Source organism: Podarcis cretensis (assembly GCF_951804945.1).
Source record: "Podarcis cretensis genome assembly, chromosome: 11".
NCBI lineage: Eukaryota > Metazoa > Chordata > Lepidosauria > Squamata > Lacertidae > Podarcis > Podarcis cretensis.
Window position 1 is genome coordinate 701,241 of NC_137180.1, and position 22,387 is coordinate 723,627.

The 22,387-nt window shown below is 45.4% G+C and overlaps 1 protein-coding gene across 6 annotated transcripts in view; it reads left to right on the top strand.

The window, feature by feature from the left end:
- The first annotated feature begins 5,605 nt into the window (after positions 1 to 5,605).
- LOC307227032 (zinc-regulated GTPase metalloprotein activator 1A-like) overlaps positions 5,606 to 22,387 on the top strand; it is a 31,100-nt gene continuing 14,318 nt past the window's right edge. For 3 of the 6 annotated variants that reach the window (XM_079996128.1, XM_079996127.1, XM_079996129.1), the window contains exons 1-8: positions 5,628 to 5,975; positions 6,890 to 7,042; positions 8,519 to 8,605; positions 9,436 to 9,532; positions 14,238 to 14,329; positions 17,212 to 17,271; positions 19,090 to 19,127; positions 22,192 to 22,238. In XM_079996128.1, coding sequence (XP_079852254.1) covers positions 6,910 to 7,042; positions 8,519 to 8,605; positions 9,436 to 9,532; positions 14,238 to 14,329; positions 17,212 to 17,271; positions 19,090 to 19,127; positions 22,192 to 22,238 — 554 coding nt within the window. In that variant the 5' untranslated portion in view covers positions 5,628 to 5,975; positions 6,890 to 6,909. Of the gene's footprint in view, positions 5,976 to 6,889; positions 7,043 to 8,518; positions 8,606 to 9,435; positions 9,533 to 14,237; positions 14,330 to 17,211; positions 17,272 to 19,089; positions 19,128 to 22,191; positions 22,239 to 22,387 lie in introns of all 6 variants that reach the window. The other 3 variants (XM_079996130.1, XR_013843772.1, XM_079996126.1) reach the window with 3 other exon arrangements.

Sequence of the window (22,387 nt, forward strand, 5' to 3'; positions counted from 1 at the left end):
CAACATTGTAGCAACAACAACCCAGGGTTTCCCGCCTAAAATAACTGATGTGGACCTGAGTGAAAACTATCTACAGTATCCCCTGCTGGCCCACGGTGAGAACTTCGGTACATAACACCCCTCCCCACCGAGATAAGGCATTAGTTACAATCGTAATGGTTTCCTTATATACAACACTACACGTAATGGTTCAATTAGGCACAAAAGCATATCGGTTACATTTCCCATTCTTAGACCAACAGTAATACATGTCCAACAACATAGTCCTTTAAATAAGTTGGGCGCTTGGAAACTCTGCCAGACCACTGGGGACTGGTAGCCAAGTCCGGGGGGCCACACAATTCTTGCTGAGGCTGTGGTGCGACCCTAGGTGGCGTTGAAACCAAATCCCCTGGATCCGCTGCTGTGGGTGGAGCCTCCGCAAGTGGAGTGGTCTGAGTTTGTGGTAAGTCTGGCAGACCCTCTGGAGCGGCTTGGTTCAGCTCCACGCTGGCAGTTTGCGAGGGAGGTATAGGTGGAGCCTCGCCATCTGTGTCTCTTCTGGAGCCACAAGCACAGTTGGGGGCACCACGGTAGTGTCCAAGTCCCCAACCCTGCACCTAAGCTGGTCTATGTGCCGGCGCCACAAGCGTCCATCTTCGAGTGCCACCTGGTACGAGCGAGGTCCAGTGACTCCCACTACTGTGGCTGGCACCCAAAGAATGTCCCCCACATAGTTCCGGGCAAAGACCTGGTTTCCTGGAACAAATGTCCGTGGTGCGTTGGCACAACCTGGGGGTTCGGCCACGGCAAAGTCTGGGTGCAGCCAGTCGAGCAGAGATCTGAGGCGGTGGCCCATAAGCAGTTCAGCAGGACTCCGTCCTGTGGCCGCATGAGGGGTGATGTGTTGCACGAACAAGTATTCGGTGACCTGCTCATGCCAGTCTCCCCGGTCCAGGCGCGCCAGTGCCTCTTTTGCCGAGCGCACCATTCTCTCCGCTTGCCCATTGCAGGATGGATGAAAGGGGCCGTTAGGGCATGGCGGATGCCCAGTCCCAAAAGATACCGCTCAAAAGTGCCTGACGTGAACTGCTGTCCGTTGTCGGAGACAAGGACATCAGGACACCCATGTGTCGCAAACAGGCCTCGCAGCACCCGGATGACGGCCTCGGTAGTGGTGGAGGGCATCAGGGCCACCTCCAGCCATTTGGAATAGGCGTCCACCACTACCATAAAGGTCTGGCCGTGAAAGGGACCAGCCAGATCGATGTGACCCTCGACCAGGGTGTCTTTGGCGTCTCCCAGGTGTGTCCCTTAGCTGCTGGTGGTGCAGGCCTCGACTCTTGGCACGCTTGACAGGCGGATATCCAGGCAGTGATGGCATCGTCCATGTTAGGCCACCAGACGTAACACCGAGCCAACGCCTTCATTTTGACAATTCCCGGGTGGCCAACGTGCAGAGCCTCCAGGACGCGCTGACGGAGTCCCTGGGGAATCACGACACGGTCTCCCCACAGCAGACAGCCGTGATGAGCCGAGAGTTCATGTTGTCTGGTTGCGAAGGGCTGGAACTCCGATGCAAAAGGCCCTTGTGGCCACCCCCTCCACACCCAGTTGAGCACCCGGCTGATGGTGCGATCCTGGGCAGATGCGGAGGCCACAGTGGCAGCCGATACAGGCGCTGCTGGAAGATCCTCAATCAGGAGGAGCGATGAAGCTGGAGCCCTGTCTTCCACAAATTCTGGAAGAGGGCAACGGCTGAGGGCGTCGGCATGGCCCATCGATTTCCCCGGGCGATGGACGAGCCGGAAGTGGTAGGCAGCCAGGAAAACAGTCCATCGCAGCATGCGTGGTGAGAGGACCGGTGGAGTTGGACGATCACCGGCGAGGAGGCCCAGGAGCGGCTTGTGGTCAGTGATGAGGTCAAAAGTCCTGCCATAGAGGTATTCATGGAACCTCTTCACTCCAGCCACAAGTGCCAGTGCCTCCTTGTCGAGCTGGCTGTAATTCTGTTCCGCCGGAGATAGCGTCCTGGAAAAGTAGGCGAGCAGTGCTTCTCTTCCGCCTAGAAAACGGTGACCAAGGACAGCGCCGATGCCAAAAGGTGAGGCGTCGCAGGCAAGGACCAGCGGCCTGGATTCACTGTACTGTACCAGTACACGGTCCGATGAAAGGAGAGCCTTGACCGCGTTGAAGGCCGCCGTCTCCCGATGACCCCAGGCCCAAGGCGTCTTTATGCTGAGTTGGTGAAGAGGCTCAGCCACTGTGGCTTTGTGGGGCAGGAACATGTTATAAAAGTTCAGCAGCCCCAGGAACGCCTGCAACTCCGTCTTGTTCTTTGGGATGGGGGCCTGCTAGATAGCACGGATCTTGGATGTGGTCGGGTGAAGGCCAGAGGCGTCGATAAGATAGCCCAGGAACTCTACCTGTGGAACGGCGATCTGGCACTTCTCCCTCTTTACCTTGAGCCCGGCCTCTTGGAACCTGGTCAGCATGGCACGGAGGCGCTCGAACAGCTGCTGGTGTGAGTCTGCGGACACCAAGACGTCATCAAAATATGGTACCATGCCCGGAATCCCTTGCAGAAGACGCTCCATAAGGCTTTGGAAGATGCCAGGATCCACACTCACCCCGAACTGCAACCGGCGGCAACGGAATGCCCCTCGGTGGGTGACGATCGTCTGGGCTTCAGCAGTGGCATCATTGATAGGCAGTTGTTGATAGGCTTGGGCAAGGTCCTGCTTAGCGAAGACCTTACCCTCACCCAGGGAATGCAGCAGGTGTTGGACAACAGGAACCGGATAAGCATGCTGCTGAAGTGCCTTGTTGATCGTGCACTTGTAGTCAGCGCAGATTCTCACCGACCCGTCTGGCTTGACAGGTGTGAAGATGGGTGTTTCCCACTTGGCATGGTCAACCGGCTCCAAAACTCCTTGGGCGATAAGCTTGTCCAGTTGTTCGTCCACCTTAGCCTTGAGAGCAAAGGGAACCCGGCGTGGCTTTAGCTTGATGGGGGCAACTTGTGGATCAAGGCTAAAGGAGATGGGCGTACCTGTATATTGACCCAAAGTGCCGTCAAAAACCTCGGCAAAGTCTTTGACCAGACCCTCAGTCTCTGCGTTAGAGATGCAGTTGATGCCGGTGACTTCCAGGCCGAGGGCATCAAACCAGTCTAGCCCTAGGAGGCTTGGCCGCTGACCTTTGACCACCACCAACCGGAGCAGGCCCGAAAAATCGTTGAAGGCGATCCGGAACCAGCCAACGCCTACCATGGGAATGTCGTTTCCCTGGTAGTCTCTCAGGTGTACGCGGTGAGAGTCGAGTTGCCTTTTGGACACTCTGGGTACCAGTCTTTTGATGGTGCTCCAAGACACGATGGACAGGGCACACCCGGTGTCGATCTCCATGTCACATGGAGCTCCTTCAGTGAGCACCGTGACGTTCAGGTTGCGTCGCGTAGGCGAGTCGGTTTGGCCAATCGTGGTTCCAGACGAGCAGCGGCAGTTGGTGAGGGCGAAACAACTTTCCTTGGCAGACTGGAGTGAAGACTTGGACTTGTGAGTCGGTGAAGGGGGGTGTCAGACGGAGCCGATTGGCAGACCTTAGCGATGTGGAACAATTCCTACAGATGGCGTCTCTGAATCGACACTTGGCACGGGAATGGTTGCCTCCGCAGCCGGCACATTCTGGTTGGCCCTTGGGCTTCTGTTGGAACTTCCTGCGCTCCCGCTTTGTCTGGTGCACGTCATTGTCTTCACTGGAGGATGCCTCATCACTGCTGGCCTCTTCATGATGCACCGGAACTGGCTTCCTATCAAGACGCGGGCTGCTGGACTTGCGGATCTCCTGGGCGGAGCGTTCGGCAGCTTCTGAGGCCACAGCCTCCTCAATGGCTTTCTGTAGCGTGAGGTCTGGCTTGGCGAGGAGACGCCGTTGCAGATGGATGTCCCGGACCCCGCAGACGATTTGACCCATCAGGGCATCGTCTAAGTCTCGGAACTCGCAGTGCATTGCAGCCTGTCGCAGGGCGGTGGTGTAGTTGTTGATTGACTCCCCCTCTGCCTAGTTCCGCTGGTAGAACGCATGGCGGGCAGCAATCTTGGACAGCTTTGGTGCGTAGTGGTTGCGGAGGTTCTCTTGGATTGTGTCCCACGGTGTTGCCTGGACTGCTTCAGGCGCAACCAATGCTCGGGCCATCTCAAACACCTCAGGCCCACAGAGGCTGAGGAATAGGCCCGCTTCTGCTCCTTTGATACTTCTGTCAGCTCGTTGGCTTGGAGGTAGCAGTTGAACCGAGCGAGGTAGGAGTCCCATGATTCAGAGGCTGGCACAAATGGCGGTAGAGGCACAAGTGAAGCCATGATTCCGATGCCGGCGTGAAGGGCGATGGATGGAACACAGTGCTCTAGCCAGAACAGTCAGCTCTGAATTGGTTCTGTCCAGTGATTTCGCTCAGTGATTTCGCTCTGTGATTCAGCTCTGTGATTCAGCTCAGTTCAGAGGCTGGCCGCATCTGGCTGTGCTCTGATGTCCATCCATCCCATCCTCGTCGCCAGTGTTAAGTTGTGGGTTGACATAGCAGACGACACAGCGATTTCTCCAAAGCAGCTCTTTATTTTGTAAGCTAGAATAGAACTGACTAGCAAACAGCTCAGCCGGTCTGCTTTTATAGGCAGCCGGCTGTCAACATTGTAGCAACAACAACCCAGAGTTTCCCGCCTAAAATAACTGACGTGGACCTGAGTGAAAACTATCTACAGACCTGAGTGAAAACTATCTACAGTATCCCCCTGCTGGCCCAGGGTGAAACTTCACTACATAACAGAGACTATTGGCACTTTTTCAAAGCCACGTGAAAACCAAACTCATAGCTGTCAACCTTCCCTTTTTTGTGGGAAATCCCCTTATTCCAGCGCTGCTTCCCGCTGCTATCCCGGATTGTTAGATAACCCGTAGACTGTCCCCGGGACAGGTGAGGCTGCTGATCCCTTATTTTCGAGGCTGCTGATCCCTTATTTTCAAATCTGAAAGTTGACAGCTATGACCAAACTATAACCAGCTTCTCTGATTCAGGAATGGAGCATAGCTCCATATAGCTGGATGGAAGAATTTGCCATTTCAGATGGGTGCTTCTAATGCTACCGACCCATTGCTCTTTCCACCCTTAGCTATGGGCAAAGCGCCTTTTCTGCAGGAACATCCACCCCACTGTGCTCCATCCACAATAAGGGGCCTGGTATTGCCGCGCAGAACAAAATCCACCCAAGCACCACCCAAGCACCCAAGTCTTTCACAATTGATTTTAAAATCTTTTTTTTTTTTTAATTCACTGAAGGGTGTGTGTGTTTCTTTTTAAAAAGGTGCAATTAAAGAATTCTGGTTTGTGAAGTTTCGCCGGGAGCTGAAGCTCTGTAAACTACAGGGCCCAGAATTCCTTGAGTGAGAGGAGGGGTCCGCTGCCTCCCCGAACCTTCTTCCTGTGACGCCGATGCCGACAGGGCAAGATGCCCTCTGACGTCTCCGATGACGCGGCCCTTCGCAGCTTCTTGTACGGCAGCAGGAAGGAACCGACGTTCCTCGCCTGGGAAGGAAGCTGAGGCGCGCATGCGTGCGTGGCTGAGTAGGAAGCGGCGAGGCGACGGGGCGGAGCTTGCAGGTGCGCGAGAGAAGGCAGGGCGGCTGTCCGTCCAATAGGTGCCTCTTCTGCGCGAACTCCTGCGCATGTGCAGAGTGTGGCGGGGCTTCCTTGCGCAGTGGGGTCCCGCGAGATCTGCGCGGGGCTTCCGGATCTCCTTTGGGGTCGCGAGGGAGCGAGGAATTCCGCCCAGGGACCCGACCCCCCGCCTTCGGGGACCCGATTCGGAATCTGCTTGGCGTTTCTAATCCTCACCTCAGGCATTATCTCTGGCTCCGAAGAGTCGAAAAGGGTGACGACATTATTCTTCAGCCTCCAGGCCTCGCTCCTCTCAGTAAATGGAGGGCAGCTTTCGCCCCTGGTGAGAACACCCTCTGAATGTGCCGTCTGGAGCACTGGATATTTGCCCTTTACTAAGGAAGGGTTGGGGGGGCAGCGGCCTCCCCCCAATCAAGTAAACAAATAAAAACGCTAAACTAAAAGTAGAAATAATCAGAATATATTTTTGCAAAATACTTTCATTAAATATTTTACTTTAGACTTTTTAAAATAAGATGGAAAAAATCATGTTCTTTGTAATTTTGCAAAATATTTCAGCCGCATGAAAGATTCTCCCTGATGTAACTTCCTAGTTTTCAGTGATTGAGGATTCTGACAGAATTTTCTGAACACTTGGGGTCAAAAGAAAGTAGTTTAAAACAACTGTTGTCAAGGCATTCCAAATCTGCAAGAGAGCCAGACAGAATGGTGACAGGTGCATGTCCCTCCGCCCCAGCTATGCCTTCAGTGGAGGTAGGTACTGCACACAGTGTTGATGTCAGCGATCACATGGTCTGCAGGTTTTTCCTTGCTGTGAGGCTGTGTTCAAGTGCAGAACTTGACCTGATCCCATAGGAGTGAAAGGCAGCCATTCAGTATTGTGGGAGAAAGTAAAGTGGAACACTTCTTCACATCAAGTCCTGCTCTTAGTGATGCAGCGATTGAAACCTAAGGCATTGAGCAACTGGCCTCTTCCTATCTGAATGGCTCCATTCTGGATTGTTTTGCTTTATTGTGCTGCAAGGTAGGAGACTGGCTTTTATATAGATTTAGGGGGAAACTGCATGATGCTTCAATGAGGAATATGTGAGGGGCAAAAATGAGGCATAGCACACATGGTTGTGAAGAGTTAGGGTTTCAGGGTCTCTTATTCACAGCCCTCTGGTTCCTAGTGTTTAAAGGCTTCCCTTCTTGAGCCCTTCCCCATTGGTTTTAACTGTTGTCTTTGATTGGCAGGTGGTTATAGTGACTCAGAAATGGAAGGTTCTACTGTGGAGGAAGAAGAGGATTGCCCTGAGCTGATTCCAATAAGAGAACAGCAGATAAAGGACCATGCAGGACAGGATATTCCATATAAGATTCCTGTTACCATTATTACTGGCTATTTAGGTAATAAACTGTATGCCAAATTGTCACTGTAGGGTGCTTAATAATGCATTTTTATTATTATATGGAACTATGATTTGTTTTATTTAAAAGTAGTATTACATCAATTTTTGCACTTGTCTTGTTTTCCTTGTATATGCTCTATACTAGAGAAGAGTATAGTAGAGTTCATGTAAGAAATTTAAACTAATGTAAAAAAATAAGTAAATTGTGTTATGAATTAAATCCCTGTGCTGTTGACGTGATGTGATTAGAGAGCAAGGATGTTCAGGTCAGTTGTTGGAGCATCAAGCCTGCATTTACAGTGGTGCCTCGCAAGACGAAATTAATCCGTTCTGTGAGGCTCTTCGTATAGCGGTTTTTTCGTCTTGCGAAGCAAGCCCATTGACAGCTTAGCGGATTAGCGCTATTAGCGGTTTAGCGGCTTTTAGCGGATCAGCTGATAAGCGGCTTATCAGCGGATCAGCTGATAAGCGGCTTAGGGCTTAGGGAAAGGGGGGGGGAAACCCCGCAGGAACTCGCAATACATTTTCGTCTTGCGAAGCAAGCCCATAGGGAAATTCGTTTTGCGAAGCGCCTCCAAAACGGAAAACCCTTTCGTCTAGCGGGTTTTCCGTCTTGCGAAGCGTTCGTCTTGCGGGGCACCACTGTAGAAGCAAAGAAATGCCTTATACTGGTTCTCTTTGTGAGATGGAGAATTAGTTTGCAGCAGCCCATCACCTAAATTTGCACAGAAGCTTACATGCATTGTATAATCTCTAGGTAAATCAGAAGTCAAGATGCAAATATCAGTCATGATGCTGATTCCCTACTTTGCAGGATTTGAGCATCTGTACAGGGCTAAATTGCTATCACAGATAAGTTTTTGAGTTCTATGACAGCAAGGTGATGATGGTGCCTTGGCATCTTTTAAGGGGGTAGAGTCATGGTGCGCTTCTTGACCACTAAGAAACATCATTATTTTTAACTCAAAGACATTTCTATAACTTTAACTGAATCAAGAACTTATTAAAATTGCATTTTTTTAGCCCCCAGAAATTTGACCAAAGTACATTGAAGTTTATTTCCTAGTTTCAAAGTTGGTTTCATAAGTTTCTGAAGATATGCCATGATATCAAATCTAGGAGTTTTCCATTGTTCGGTGTAGTTGTTTGTAAATACTGGGAAATGAGTTTGTAGTGATCAAAACACACACACATACTGGGTGTTAAAATTACATGATGAAGCAAAGAAAGAAATGTTTTTAGTGTAACTTGAAAAATGTGCTGTGTCCCATAAATTTATATTAAGAACATGAGGTCCATCTTAAAACAATATGTGCAATGTTTGTGAAGAGATCAGGAATTAAGATTAACATTTCAGGATGTTCTGGTCACTGCCTGTAAAGTTCTATTTGAGAGCATATTTTTATTTCCAAGTTGTATATGTATATGTATTTATGCATTTTCGTTGCATAAAAAGTTTGTTCTGTTTTTTTAGGTGCTGGAAAAACCACTCTTCTTAATTATATTTTGACAGAACAGCACAACAAGAGGATAGCAATTATTCTAAATGAATTTGGTGAAGGTATGTATAACTATGCATGAAACAAAAAGGTTTTGTATATCAGAGCCTAAATCTTGTAAAAATAAAAATGTTCTTGAAACACTTTGCACACTTACATCCTTGAGAGAGGAAAAAACTCATTTTTTTATCTTTTATATTATTTAAAGTACAGTTGTTGCTTAGAAACATGTACATCTGCTCACCCAGCCGTATGTGTTTGGGTGTTCTTTGGTATTAGACTAATCCCTGTAGGCTGAATACATAGTATTTTCAACCAGCACAAAGGTTCTCAGCTGACTTTTCAAGGTATGAAGTACCTTGTTTGATCAGCTGGGATGGCATTGTTATAGGATATCATAATCTAGACTGCTCTTTATGAGGTGTGGAACAAAATTAAACCCTACCTGAATTCTCATTTTGTTTAGTAAAAGGTGCACACCGCACTTGTCACGTCTTCATTCAGACATCAATCCATGGTCTTCATCTAGTTTAGAGGAGAGGCTCAGCAATACAAATTGTCTGAAGAGTTTCCTCTTTCTTACTATATTTTCCTTTTACCTCTTATTCATGTTAGTATGTTATAACTGAAGTATAAGACGGTATGAAGTATGAAAGGTTCTCAGCCTAATTAAAATGTAGTTTGATTTGGACTTAGACTAGGATTTTTTTGGCCACCCTTGGCTAAAGCTATAATGTCTTAGTCCGAGAAGAATATAAGCCAAGACATTTTGGATTCTGCTTTGTGACTGCTGGAGTTTTGATCATTGTGCCTGCTCTCTCACATTTATCAGACAGAATGAAAATTGAGTGTAAGACACAATGTTACGGTAGTATTTTTCTTGTATTTTCAGGAAGCGCCTTGGAAAAATCCTTGGCTGTAAGTCAGGGTGGAGAACTCTATGAAGAATGGCTGGAACTCAGAAATGGATGTCTGTGCTGTTCTGTAAAGTAAGGGGTTTTTTTAAGGTAAGGTAAAGGACCCATGTGGCACTGTGGTCCAAACCACTGAGGCTCTTGAGCTTGCCGATCGCAAGGTCGGCAGTTCAAATCCACACAATGGGGTGAGCTCCCATTAGTTTGCAAACCCAGCTCCTGCCAACCTTGCAGTTTGAAAGCATACCAGTACATGACCTGGAAAAGCTGTCTGCAGACAAATGCTGGCTCCCTCGGCCTGAAAGCGGAGATGAGTGTTGCACCTCATAGTCAAATTCGACTGGACTTAACTGTCCAGGGGTCCTTTACCTTACCTTTCACCTTTTAAAACAACAACCACTGACTTTAAAATTGATCCTTTTCCTTTTAACTCGTGTGTCTTCATAGTTCAACATGATTCTCCTGTAGTTATTAAGTAGTTCTCCTGTGGCAGGAACCAGTTGGTGAGAATTCCAGTGTTAAAAAAAATACATAATATATTGCTGTTTATTAAAGTTGTGTTCTGCCTTCAACCCAAAGATTCCCAGGGCAGTACATAGCAACCTACTTAAAACACAGTGAATACAGTGGTGCCTCGCAAGACGAAATTAATCCGTTCCGTGAGTCTCTTTGTCTTGCGGTTTTTTCGTCTTGCGAAGCGCGGCTTAGCGGCTATTAACGGCTTAGCGGCTTTAAGAAAAAGGAAACAAACTCGCAAGAACTCGCAAGACGTTTCGTCTTGCGAAGCAAGCTCATAGGGAAATTCGTCTTGTGAAGCACCTCAAAAAACGGAAAACTCTTTCGTCTAGCGAGTTTTTCGTCTTGCAAGGCATTTGTCTTGTGGGGCACCACTGTATAAGAGCCAACAATAAAGAAAATAAGTATCAGAAAAAGACCTCAAAGATCAAATAGTCTAGCAGCAGTTGAGATCATATATCTAAGATTCCACCTAAACATTAGGAAGAACTTCCTGACAGTAAGAGCTGTTCAACAGTGGAATTTGCTGCCAAGGAGTGTGGTGGAGTCTCCTTCTTTGGAGGTCTTTAAGCAGAGGCTTGACAACCATATGTCAGGAGTGCTCTGATGGTGTTTCCTGCTTGGCAGGGGGTTGGACACGATGGCCCTTGTGGTCTCTTCCAAGTCTACGATTCTATGATTCTATGATCAATTCCCATAGGTCTGAAGTAACAAATGCAACTTAAGCTGATGCCTAAAAACAGTAGAGGACAAATGTGGGGAGGGAGCTCTGCATTTGGGGTGCCATTATTCAAGAGCGCCTGTTCTGTGCTATTACCCTGAGATTAAGAGTCTCTTGCTCTACTGACTGAGCTGTTCCATGATCCCATTTTGTGGAGCCAGTCAACAAGCTGGAGGTCACATTCTGCACCACCTGGAGTTTTTAGACCACCTTCAAGGACAGCCCCAAGTTGAGAGCTTTACAGTAGTCTAAGCAAGAGATTGTAAGAGCATTTAGTACTATAGCCATCCTATCTTGGTTCAGGTAAAGAAAAAGCTAGTGAACCAGCCAGAGATAGGCATAGGTGTTCCTTTGCCACAAAAGACACCTAGGTTCCAAGTGGCAGTGATGACTCCAACAACAGCCACAAGTTACAAACATCAGAAGAAGGATCTCTCTTCAGAACAGACATCTCCCAACACGAGGAACCACTCAACATCAATCTTTTCATCTTACCAGGATTCAGCTTCCATTTATTGGTCCTCATGAATCCATTGCTGCCTCCAGATACCAGTCTATCACCTGACTTGTTGCATGTTATCAGCATACTGATGGTACTATACTCCAAGCTGCTGTGCAACAGATCTCAACTGCTTCATATAAATGCTAAAAAGCTGTAGCGATAAGATGGGATTGCAGGACCCCACAGCACAAGTGCCAGGGAACTAAACAAAGGTCTCCCAGTGCTGCTCTTTGGTGTTGGTCTTGCGAATAAAAGCAGAGGTCTTGTAGTATGGTGTTTCCAACTCCCAGCCCACAGAAGCTGGCCTAGGAGAATACAGGATCAGTTGCATAAAAAGCCATGGAGAGATTGAGGAGAATTAACAGGGTCAGAGTCCTCCATCCCTTTCTTCAGAAAGGTCATCAGTTTGAGAGACCAAATCTATTTAATTCTGAACCTGGGTCTGAGTCCAGATTGAAATGTGTCTGGACAGCTTCATTCAGATGCTGTTGGAGCTCACCATGCAAAAGGGGGCATTTTTGTCCAGGCATTATTCAATACCTCTGTGTCGAGAAGGTCTTCTGGGGATGGGGCCTTACCACTGCCTCCTTCAGGAAGCTCAGAAGCGTCAAGGACTTTGATTTTGTGTACATTTTCTCATTATTCCTATTCTTTTTTAATATGAGAAAAATGGCTTATAGGGAGACTTAATAATAATATTTTTTGCAAGCTGAGCTAGATGAATCAAATTCATTTGTGTTTTCATAGAATCATAGAATCACAGAGTTGGAAGAGACCACAAGGGCCATCAAGTCCAACCCCCTGCCAAGCAGGAAACACCATCAGAGCACTCCTGACATATGGTTGTCAAGCCTCTGCTTAAAGACCTCCAAAGAAGGAGACTCCACCACACTCCTTGGCAGCCAATTCCACTGTCAAACAGCTCTTACTGTCAGGAAGTTCTTCCTAATGTTTAGGTGGAATCTTTTTTCTTGTAGTTTGGAACCATTGCTCCGTGTCCGCTTCTCTGGAGCAGCAGAAAACAACCTTTCTCCCTCCTCTATGTGGCATCCTTTTATATATTTGAACATGGCTATCATATCCCCCCTTAACCTCCTCTTCTCCAGGCTAAACATGCCCAGCTCCCTTAGCCGTTCTTCATAAGGCATCATTTCCAGGCCTTTGACCATTTTGGTTGCCCTCCTCTGGACACATTCCAGTTTGTCAGTGTCCTTCTTGAACTGTGGTGCCCAGAACTGGACACAGTACTCCAGGTGAGGTCTGACCAGAGCAGAATACAGTGGCACTATTACTTCCCTTGATCTAGATGCTATACTCCTATTGATGCAGCCCAGAATTGCATTGGCTTTTTTAGCTGCCGCGTCACACTGTTGGCTCATGTCAAGTTTGTGGTCAACCAAGACTCCTAGATCCTTTTCACATGTACTGCTCTCAAGCCAGGTGTCACCCATCTTGTATTTGTGCCTCTCATTTTTTTTGCCCAAGTGCAATACTTTACATTTCTCCCTATTAAAATTCATCTTGTTTGTTTTGGCCCAGTTCTCTAATCTGTCAAGGTCGTTTTGAAGTGTGATCCTGTCCTCTGGGGTGTTAGCCACCCCTCCCAGTTTGGTGTCATCTGCAAATTTGATCAGGATGCCCTTGAGTCCATCATCTAAGTCGTTGATAAAGATGTTGAATAAGACCGGGCCCAAGACAGAACCCTGTGGCACCCCACTAGTCACTCTTCTCCAGGATGAAGAGGAACCATTGATGAGCACCCTTTGGGTTCGGTCAGTCAGCCAGTTACAAATCCACTGAGTGGTAGCATAGTCAAGTCCGCATTTTACCAGCTTCTTTACAAGAATATCATGGGGCACCTTGTCAAATGCCTTGCTGAAATCAAGGTAGGCTACATCCACTGCGTTCCCTTCATCTACCAGGCTTGTAATTCTGTCAAAAAACGAGATCAGGTTAGTCTGACACGACTTATTTTTCAGAAATCCATGCTGACTATTGGTGATCACAGTAATCCTTTCTAGGTGCTCACAGACTGTTTGCTTAATGATCTGCTCCAGAATCTTCCCTGGTATTGATGTCAGACTGACTGGGCGGTAATTATTTGGTTCCTCTCTTTTCCCCTTTTTGAAAATAGGGACAACATTTGCCCTCCTCCAGTCTGCCGGGACTTCGCCTGTTCTCCAGGAATTCTCAAAGATGACTGCCAGTGGTTCTGAGATCACATCTGCCAGTTCTTTTAATACTCTTGGATGCAGTTCATCTGGCCCTGGAGACTTGAATACATCTAAACTAGCCAAGTATTCTTGTACTATCTCCTTAGTTATTCTGGGCTGTGTTTCCTCTGCTGAATCATTTGCTCCAAATTCTTCTTCTTTTAAATAAATAACATTAGCCTCTGTAGGACCAAACCTGAAAATTAGTTGCTTTTTTAATGATTTCATATTGAAACCAGTGAATACTTCAGGTTACAGACTCCGCTAACCCAGAAATAGTGCTTCAGGTTAAGAACTTTGCTTCAGGATGAGAACAGAAATTGTGCTCCAGCAGCGCAGTGGCAGCAGGAGGCTCTATTAGCTAAAGTGGTGCTTCAGGTTAAGAACAGTTACAGGTTAAGTACGGACCTTTGGAATGAATTAAGTACTTAACCCGAGGTACCACTGTATACTGAAGAAGATGCAAGATAGCAGAAATGTGCTGAAGGTTGGATATGTGGAAGCACTTTTTAAAAAAAATTAGGATGGATTTTAAAAACAAGCTTCCAATTACAGGGTATGAGGTACTGCAGTTCGTAAAAGTTTTTTAAAAGCCCTGATGAACTTATTATTTTATTATTATTTTATTTATTTGCTACACTTTGCTACACTTTTTACTGCCTAATAACCAAAGTTCTATCAGTGAATTACAATAAAATTTATTACCATGTAGATTTCTAATTTGGATACTAAATAGGTTTTAGGATAGTATTGTGTTTCATTTAGAAAGTACTGTAGCATAAATAGCAATAAAGATAATTCCTTTTAAATGATTTCTTTTTTCATCAGGGACAATGGTTTGAAGGCTATTGAAAATTTAATGCAGAAGAAAGGCAAGTTTGACTACATCTTGCTAGAGACAACTGGATTGGCAGATCCAGGTAAATATAATTTGGGGAAGGGGATGGATTAAGAGTGCCCCATTGAATTCAGTAGGATGTGGTTAGGATTGTGTTGTGAGAATCTGGGTTGAAATTTTTCTTTATGGGATGAGCAGAAATGCATTGGGTATTCCGTTGTGCCTGTGTCAGGATGTAGATGTAGCTTGGATACAAAAGAAAAAGAATGGAATTGTCAGGAAACAAGAGTAGCCAAAGGTGATTCCACAACAACCATCCTTTCTGTCAATAGTGAATCTTATAACCCCTACAATTCAAGAACCTGATGGATCAGACCAAAGACTCATTTAGTTCAGCATCCTATTCTCACACTAGCCAACCACAAACAGAGAGAGCATTTTTTGAAACCTAAAGAGCAACATCAATGCAAAATCTTCTTGCTCCTCTCAAACCTCTAGTCACACACACATTTATGGTATCCAGGAGTGGCTTGTCAGTGAGGCGAGGTGAAGCCATTTGCCTTGGGTGGCAGATCTGCCCCCCAGCCCTGCTACACCTTGGCTCACACTGCTGCCACAGTACTGTTGCCTTCACTGCTGCGCCCTTGCTGCTGCATTGGCAGTAGCGTGGGGGCAGGTGAGGGGACACTTGTGTGGCGACTTTGGGGGTGGCTTTGAGCATAAGAGGGACGCGGGTGGCGCTGTGGGTAAAACCTCAGCGCCTAGGACTTGCCGATTGCATGGTCGGCGGTTCAAATCCCCGCAGCGGGGTGCGCTCCCGTCGTTCGGTCCCAGCGCCTGCCAACCTAGCAGTTTGAAAGCACCCCTGGGTGCAAGTAGATAAATAGGGACCGCTTACCAGCGGGAAGGTAAATGGCTTTCCGTGTGCTGTGCTGGCTCGCCAGATGCAGCTTGTCACACTGGCCACGTGACCCGGAAGTGTCTGCGGACAGCGCTGGCTCCCGGCCTATAGAGTGAGATGAGCGCACAACCCTAGAGTCTGGCAAGACTGGCCCGTACGGGCAGGGGTACCTTTACCTTTTTGAGCATTTTGCTTACTGTGACAAAACATCTCAGACCAGCCCACAACAGCTATAATTATATTTGGTCTAAAAGCTAATCTGAGAAAGCCAGGATAAAAAAAAATTGCTTAAGAATTCATATTTAGGATTTGGCTGTATGCCCTGTTTTCCATGGGGAAAGCTGTGTGTCTAGACCTATAATAAGATACAGAATCTAGATGGAATCTTTCTTATTTAATTCTAGCCCCTTGGGGGCTTCAGTGAAATCAAATGTACTCTAGTATAATATGCTTTTTAAACCCTTCTTGAAGTTGCATATTTGTTGTTTACTAGCCCAGCAGTACATAGTCCTTGCAAAAAATAAAGCCTAAACAGTCATTGTGATGAATAAAAGCTGCCTAAATATTTTATGAGCCATTTTAATTAAACCTCAGAGCTGTTGGCTAGGAGGGTGAATAAAATTCCTTTTTGCAATTCAATTGTTTCATGTTAAGGAGACTGACACTCTACATTTCAAAGCAAAATAATTGTAATGGTAAAATATTTTTCTTCAAAAGAAATAACATTGATTCTGTTTCTGTTATACACAAATCCTATTTCAGTTTAGTTGAAAAACTATTAAGGCATTTGAGAAAGAAATCAATAGATTCTGTGGCCCTTGCTGTATATTGCATGAGTAATCACTGTAAACAGCTGACAGGTATTTTAGTCGTGACACCCCGTGATGCTTGGGAGACCACATCTTGTCACCTTGGGTGGACAGCAGTCTTCAGCTGTTATTGTTTATGCCTGTGTGTTTCGTTTTTTAAGACAGCCCTGGAATCAATTATATTTGTGAGCTTTTGAAAAAAAATACTTTCATTGCTGTCTATTTCTTGCATCCTTCATGTTGTGACATAAGTGCATGTTGAACGTCAATACAAATTTTGATTTCTTATTTTTCAAAATATAGCATCCTGCAGAAGTTTTGTTATTTCTTTACTGTTCAGTAATAAATGTTCATGTATTCACACTTTTCCACAAAGGAAAGATAAAGAATTTTACAGATTCTAACTAAATAATTTTCAGACTGTTCTTTATTAAAAATGGGTATCCCTTAACTCCAGGGAATCCAATATGTTTTAAAACTTTACAGGTGTGATGATCTGGACTACAATCCTAACTTCACTTACCCAAGAGTAAGCTCCATTGAATTCAGTGGGGTTTACTTCAGAGTAGACATGATTAGGATTGCAGCCGCGGTTCTTTCTGTAGGTTGGAGTTGCTCCCATAAAATCGTATTGGTGAGAAGAATTTAATTCTGTATATAATAGTTAACTCCAGCCATGGGTAAGAGTAGTGTGTGATTTCAGACCTAGTAATTGCATTCTTCAGTTCATAATTTCTAAACACTTTTGTTCCATAATAGTGTTACATGCCTGGTTGAAAGTATGTATCATTGATATCTATAGCCATAACTTCTAAGAGACAATTGTCCTGAACATTGTTTTAAATTTAGGGCAAAGAGCACTCCCATGCATACAGATGGCAGCTACAAGTCAGAAATGACAATTGTAATATCTAAGCCATGGTGTGTTTATCAATGCACAATTTGAAGGTAGGCTGGTTAAAAATGTTGCCGCCTTAACAATGGTGCTGTTTTAAGTGCAAAAAAACTGCCCAAGATACTGGCCAGAGGTTTTCAGTACTGGTAATGTAGATCAAATATATGTTTCTATGTGCCTTTGAATAATTTAGGGCAAGTAAAATCTGATTTGGCCTAAATATAGCCACTGGGTTGCCCCCCCCCAACTTTCTGATTTTCTTTAGCCTTTAAGAATTGCAGAAAAGTAACAGTTTTTCAACCAGTTTTTAAAAACCTGCCTTTTGTGATGAATATATATTCTGAGCTATGTATTGATAGGTGCTGTTGCCTCCATGTTTTGGGTTGATGCTGAATTAGGAAGTGACATTTATCTTGATGGTAAGAAATTAAATCCAAGTTACTCAGTTGTTTTTCTAGTGCATGTTTGGGAAACTTTGTTCCCACAGGGGCCACATTCTTTGGGGGGAGGATACATCCCTGCAGTGCGTTGGCACAGAGCAGACAGTGGGTGGGGGCACAGTTGTAGTTTCTTATACATGCACACACACTCTTCTCACCCCTCACATATCCATTCACACATACTTCCCCCCCCTTCCCCTCTCTCTTCCCTCCCCAGCTTACATTGGTGTCAAAGGTCTCTCCCTCCCTCTTCCCAAGCCTCTTTAATCTAGTGCAGGGGCCAGCAAACTTTTTCAGCAGGGGGCCGGTCCATTGTCCCTCAGACCTTGTGGGGGTCTGGATTATATTTTGAAAAAAAAGAAGAGTGAAATCCTATGCCCCACAAATAACCCAGAGATGCATTTTAAATAAAAGCACACATTCTACTCATGTAAAAACACGCGGATTCCCAGACCGCCTGCGGGCCGGATTTAGAAGGCGATTGGGCTGGCCTTAGTTTGCCTACCCATGATCTAGGGTATGTGCATTATGAGTTCAAGATAGCAATGTGCATAATGTGTGCTAATGATTTTAGACAGTATGCGTGAAGGTGGGTAAAATGACTAGGTTCTATAGTCAAGACAAAATAAAAAAATTCCTTCCAGTAGCACCTTAAAGACCAACTAAGTTAGTTCTAGGTATGAGCTTTCGTGTCCATGCACACTTCTTCAGATACACTGAAACAGAAGTCACCAGACCCTTCTATATAGTGAGAAGGTATTACTCAGAAGGGTGGTGGGAATGGGTGATAGGCAGATAGCTGTGATGAGCCTGTTGACAACTCTTAACGACTGCAATAGGTCTTACAGGAAAAAGCAAGGGGTGAGAAGGTGAAAAATGGCTTTGTCATGTATAATGAGATAAGAATCCAATGTCTTTGTTCAGACCAGGTTCTATAGTTTAGAGCATGGATAGGGAGCCTCTATGTTGAGGGTCAGGGGACGCAGGTGGCGCTGTGGGTTAAAGCCTCAGCGCCTAGGACTTGCCGATCGAAAGGTCGCGGTTCGAATCCCTGCGGCGGGGTGCGCTCCCGCTGCTCGGTCCCAGCGCCTGCCAACCTAGCAGTTCGAAAGCACCTCCGGGTGCAAGTAGATAAATAGGGACCGCTTACCAGCGGGAAGGTAAACGGCGTTTCCGTGTGCGGCTCTGGCTCTGGCTCTGGCCAGAGCAGCAATGTCACGCTGGCCACGTGACCCGGAAGTGTCTCCGGACAGCGCTGGCCCCTGGCCTCTTAAGTGAGATGGGCGCACAACCCCAGAGTCTGTCAAGACTGGCCCGTACGGGCAGGGGTACCTTTACCTTTACCTTATGTTGAGGGTCACATTGTCTTATGGTTAGTTTTGTCAGGGCTGCCTTCTAGCAGTGGGCAGGACCAGAACCAAAAGTGGGCGGGGTCATCCCATTTCTCTCTTCTCTTCCTCCCCTTCCAACAGGCTGATAGATGAGGGACACTACGTTCTTGCTGGAGGTCTGAACTAGACACTTGCCAAGGATTTTTCTTCCCTTTTCCTTCCTTTGCTCCATTCACTTTGATTCCCCAATCCTGTTTCCTACTCCCTTTTCCTTCTCTTCTTTTAGACTCCTTATCACCTACATAAAACTAGGCCAAAGCCAAGCCATATGTTGCTGACCACTGGTTTAGAGATCTCTGATGGTTTTTCCTATCTCTATGTAGAAAAGCTGAAGAGAAACTTTGACTTCACTTTGCTGTTTGTGCTTCTCATGTTCAAATTCCTATCTACAAACTTCTTTTTGCAGGTATCATATCTGTTGTTGATGCAAAGTATGGACTACAGGTAAAGTAGTAAGACTGCAATCATTACTCAGTAAAGTACTTGTTCCTTGCATCTTTTTTCTAGACTACACAAAAATAAAAACAGCAGTGGCCAGAGGATTGGAGAAGATCAGTTTACCTCCCAATCCCAAAGAAGGGCAGTGCCAAAGAATGCTCCAACTACCGCACAATTGCACTCATTTCACACGCTAGCAAGGTTATGCTTAAAATTCTACAAGGTAGGCTCAAGCAGTATGTGGACCGAGAACTCCCAGAAGTGCAAACTGGATTTAGAAGAGGCAGAGGAACCAAAGACCAAATTGCAAACATGCGCTGGATTATGGAGAAAGCTAGAGAGTTCCAGAAAGACATCTACTTCTGCTTCATTGACTATGCAAAAGCCTTTGACTGTGTCGACCACAGCAAACTATGGCAAGTTCTTAAAGAAATGGGAGTGCCTGATCACCTCACCTGTCTCCTGAGAAATCTCTATGTGGGACAAGAAGCTACAGTTAGAACTGGATATGGAACAACTGATTGGTTCAAAATTGGGAAAGGAGTACGGCAAGGCTGTATATTGTCCCCCTGCTTACTTAACTTATATGCAGAATTCATCATGCGAAGGGCTGGACTGGATGAATCCCAAGCCGGAATTAAGATTGCCGGAAGAAATATCAGATACGCAGATGACAACTTGATGGCAGAAAGTGAGGAGGAATTAAAGAACCTTTTAATGAGGGTGAAAGAGGAGAGCGCAAAATATGGTTTGAAGCTCAACATCAAAAAAACGAAGATCATGGCCACTGGTCCCATCACCTCCTGGCAAATAGAAGGGGAGGAAATGGAGGCAGTGAGAGATTTTACTTTCTTGGGCTCCATGATCACTGCAGAGGGTGACAGGAGCCACGAAATTAAAAGACGCCTGCTTCTTGGGAGAAAAGCAATGACAAACCTAGATAGCATCTTAAAAAGCAGAGACATCACCTTGCCAACAAAGGTCCGTATAGTTAAAGCTATGGTTTTCCCTGTAGTGATGTATGGAAGTGAGAGCTGGACCATCAAGAAGGCTGATGCCAAAGAATTGATGCTTTTGAATTATGGTGCTGGAGGAGACTCTTGAGAGTTCCATGGACTGCAAGAAGATCAAACCTCTCCATTCTGAAGGAAATCAGCCCTGAGTGCTCACTGGAAGGACAGATCGTGAAGCTGAGACTCCAATACTTTGGCCACCTCATGAGAAGAGAAGACTCCCTGGAAAAGACCCTGATGTTGGGAAAGATGGAGGGCACAAGGAGAAGGGGATGACAGAGGACGAGATAGTTGGATAGTGTTCTCGAAGCTACCAGCATGAGTTTGACCAAACTGCGGGAGGCAGTGGAAGACAGGAGTGCCTGGCGTGCTCTGGTCCACGGGATCACGAAGAGTCGGACACGACTAAACAACAACAACATCAACAACACCACCACATTCAGTAGCTTTGGAATTCAATGCATCATCTTGCATTCTTAAATCAGTAAACAGATACAAAGCTTGACATGCTGTCAGTGTGATAGCCGCTTTTAAATTTTGTCAGTTATATGCCAAATAAATAACTTTTGCTTTGTGTAGAAACTTTGTGCCCTTGTCCAATTCCTCCGGTTTCAAAGCTTGACGTCCACCTTGGCTTGTGATTTAAAGAATTCTGGAGGCAATACAACAATGACACTAGGATAATAGGCAGCAATTTAGAGGTGTCATGCTTCATGGATCTAGCCTAGTCCATGTAAAGCTGAGAAACTGTACCCTGTGGCTTGCAAGCCAAATTGAAATGGATGTGGTAATTGATATCATGGGCTGTCACTCTAATGGGATTGTCACCCAGCAATCTGAAATATTCATGTTTTAATCAAAAGGCAAACGATTGGACAACTTGCAGTGACAGGTCACAACTCTGAGGACCTAAAGCGATGCTATTAACACTCTTCTTTGCAAATCTACAAAGCCTGACAGTATTTCATGCAGAAGAATAAATGAATGTTGGAGTTACAGAGAAAAGGTCAAAAGAGAGGTCTTGTTCTCGTCATCCTGTTATTGCACAAACTCTTCAAACCACTTAGTCAGATAACAGTTTTGACTGGAGATGTCAGGAGACATTGTGCAATGAAATCGTTTTGAGGATTCAGTAGCATTTAAAGTAGCAGCAACCTCTACTAGTTAAAAGAAGTTTGCTCTTTTTCCCCATTCAGGGGCTGCTGAAAAAATTGCCTACATTAGAAAAATATTTATATTGAATTTCCTTATTGAAACATTGCTGTTTGTAAATAAGTTACTCCTTACCTAAAGTTAGTGAAAGGTAAATACATTTATTCGGAGCTTGTAGATGGAACGCACTTGTTACAGTTTGGGTGCCCATGATATACGTTAGTATAACTCTCACTGCTATGTAAAGCTTGAAGCATATGCATAAATCTAAAATTATTTCAATTATGGTCCTGGAACATGGATAATCATGTAGATGAATAAGTTAACTGTGCAGTCCTATACGTATTTACATGGGGGAAGCTCTCCCTGAACTTAATAGAAATTACTTTTAAACAGGCATGAACATAATGACGTAGTATGTACATTATAGAATCATAGAATTATAGAGTTGAAAGGGACCCCAAGGGTCATCTAGTCCCAATACCGTACACTGTTGAATTAATAAATTTATTACTTCTGTGGACACACAAACCCATGGATTTTGTCTTCTGTGCAAAAAGCATCTGTAAACGTTTCGAAGTCAGAAGTATTGAGACAGATCCAAAAGTCTTTGAATTATGACAGCTGGACAACATGAGCCTCAAAGCATTTCACCTTGCATACTGTCTCTTAAGCTAGTTCACATCCTTTGAAGCACATGGTCCTTAAGACTTTGTATGTGTAAATTCATGGTTGCAAGTAACCCAAGCTTTCCTTCTAAATCAGTTATTTTTGTCTGAACAGAAGAGTTAAATGATGCCCTCAATAGTTGCAGCATAAAGTGCCTTCAGTATCTGTCAGCAATTCAGTTAATAATAAAATCAATTTTCCTATTGTAACTGTCTTTTTTTTAAATCTTTGTTTAGCATCTCTTAGAAGAAAAACCCAGTGGCCTTATCAATGAAGCAGCTAGGTATTACTACAACAACCATTTTCTATGTGTGTGAATCCTGAACTGTTTATTGGGAAGCATAGTATTGTAAGGCAGCCTTGACCAAGGACATTATTAATTTTGAGTTTTAGTTTCTAGACCTGACTCGCTTGTTCTAGCTGTTTTCATTT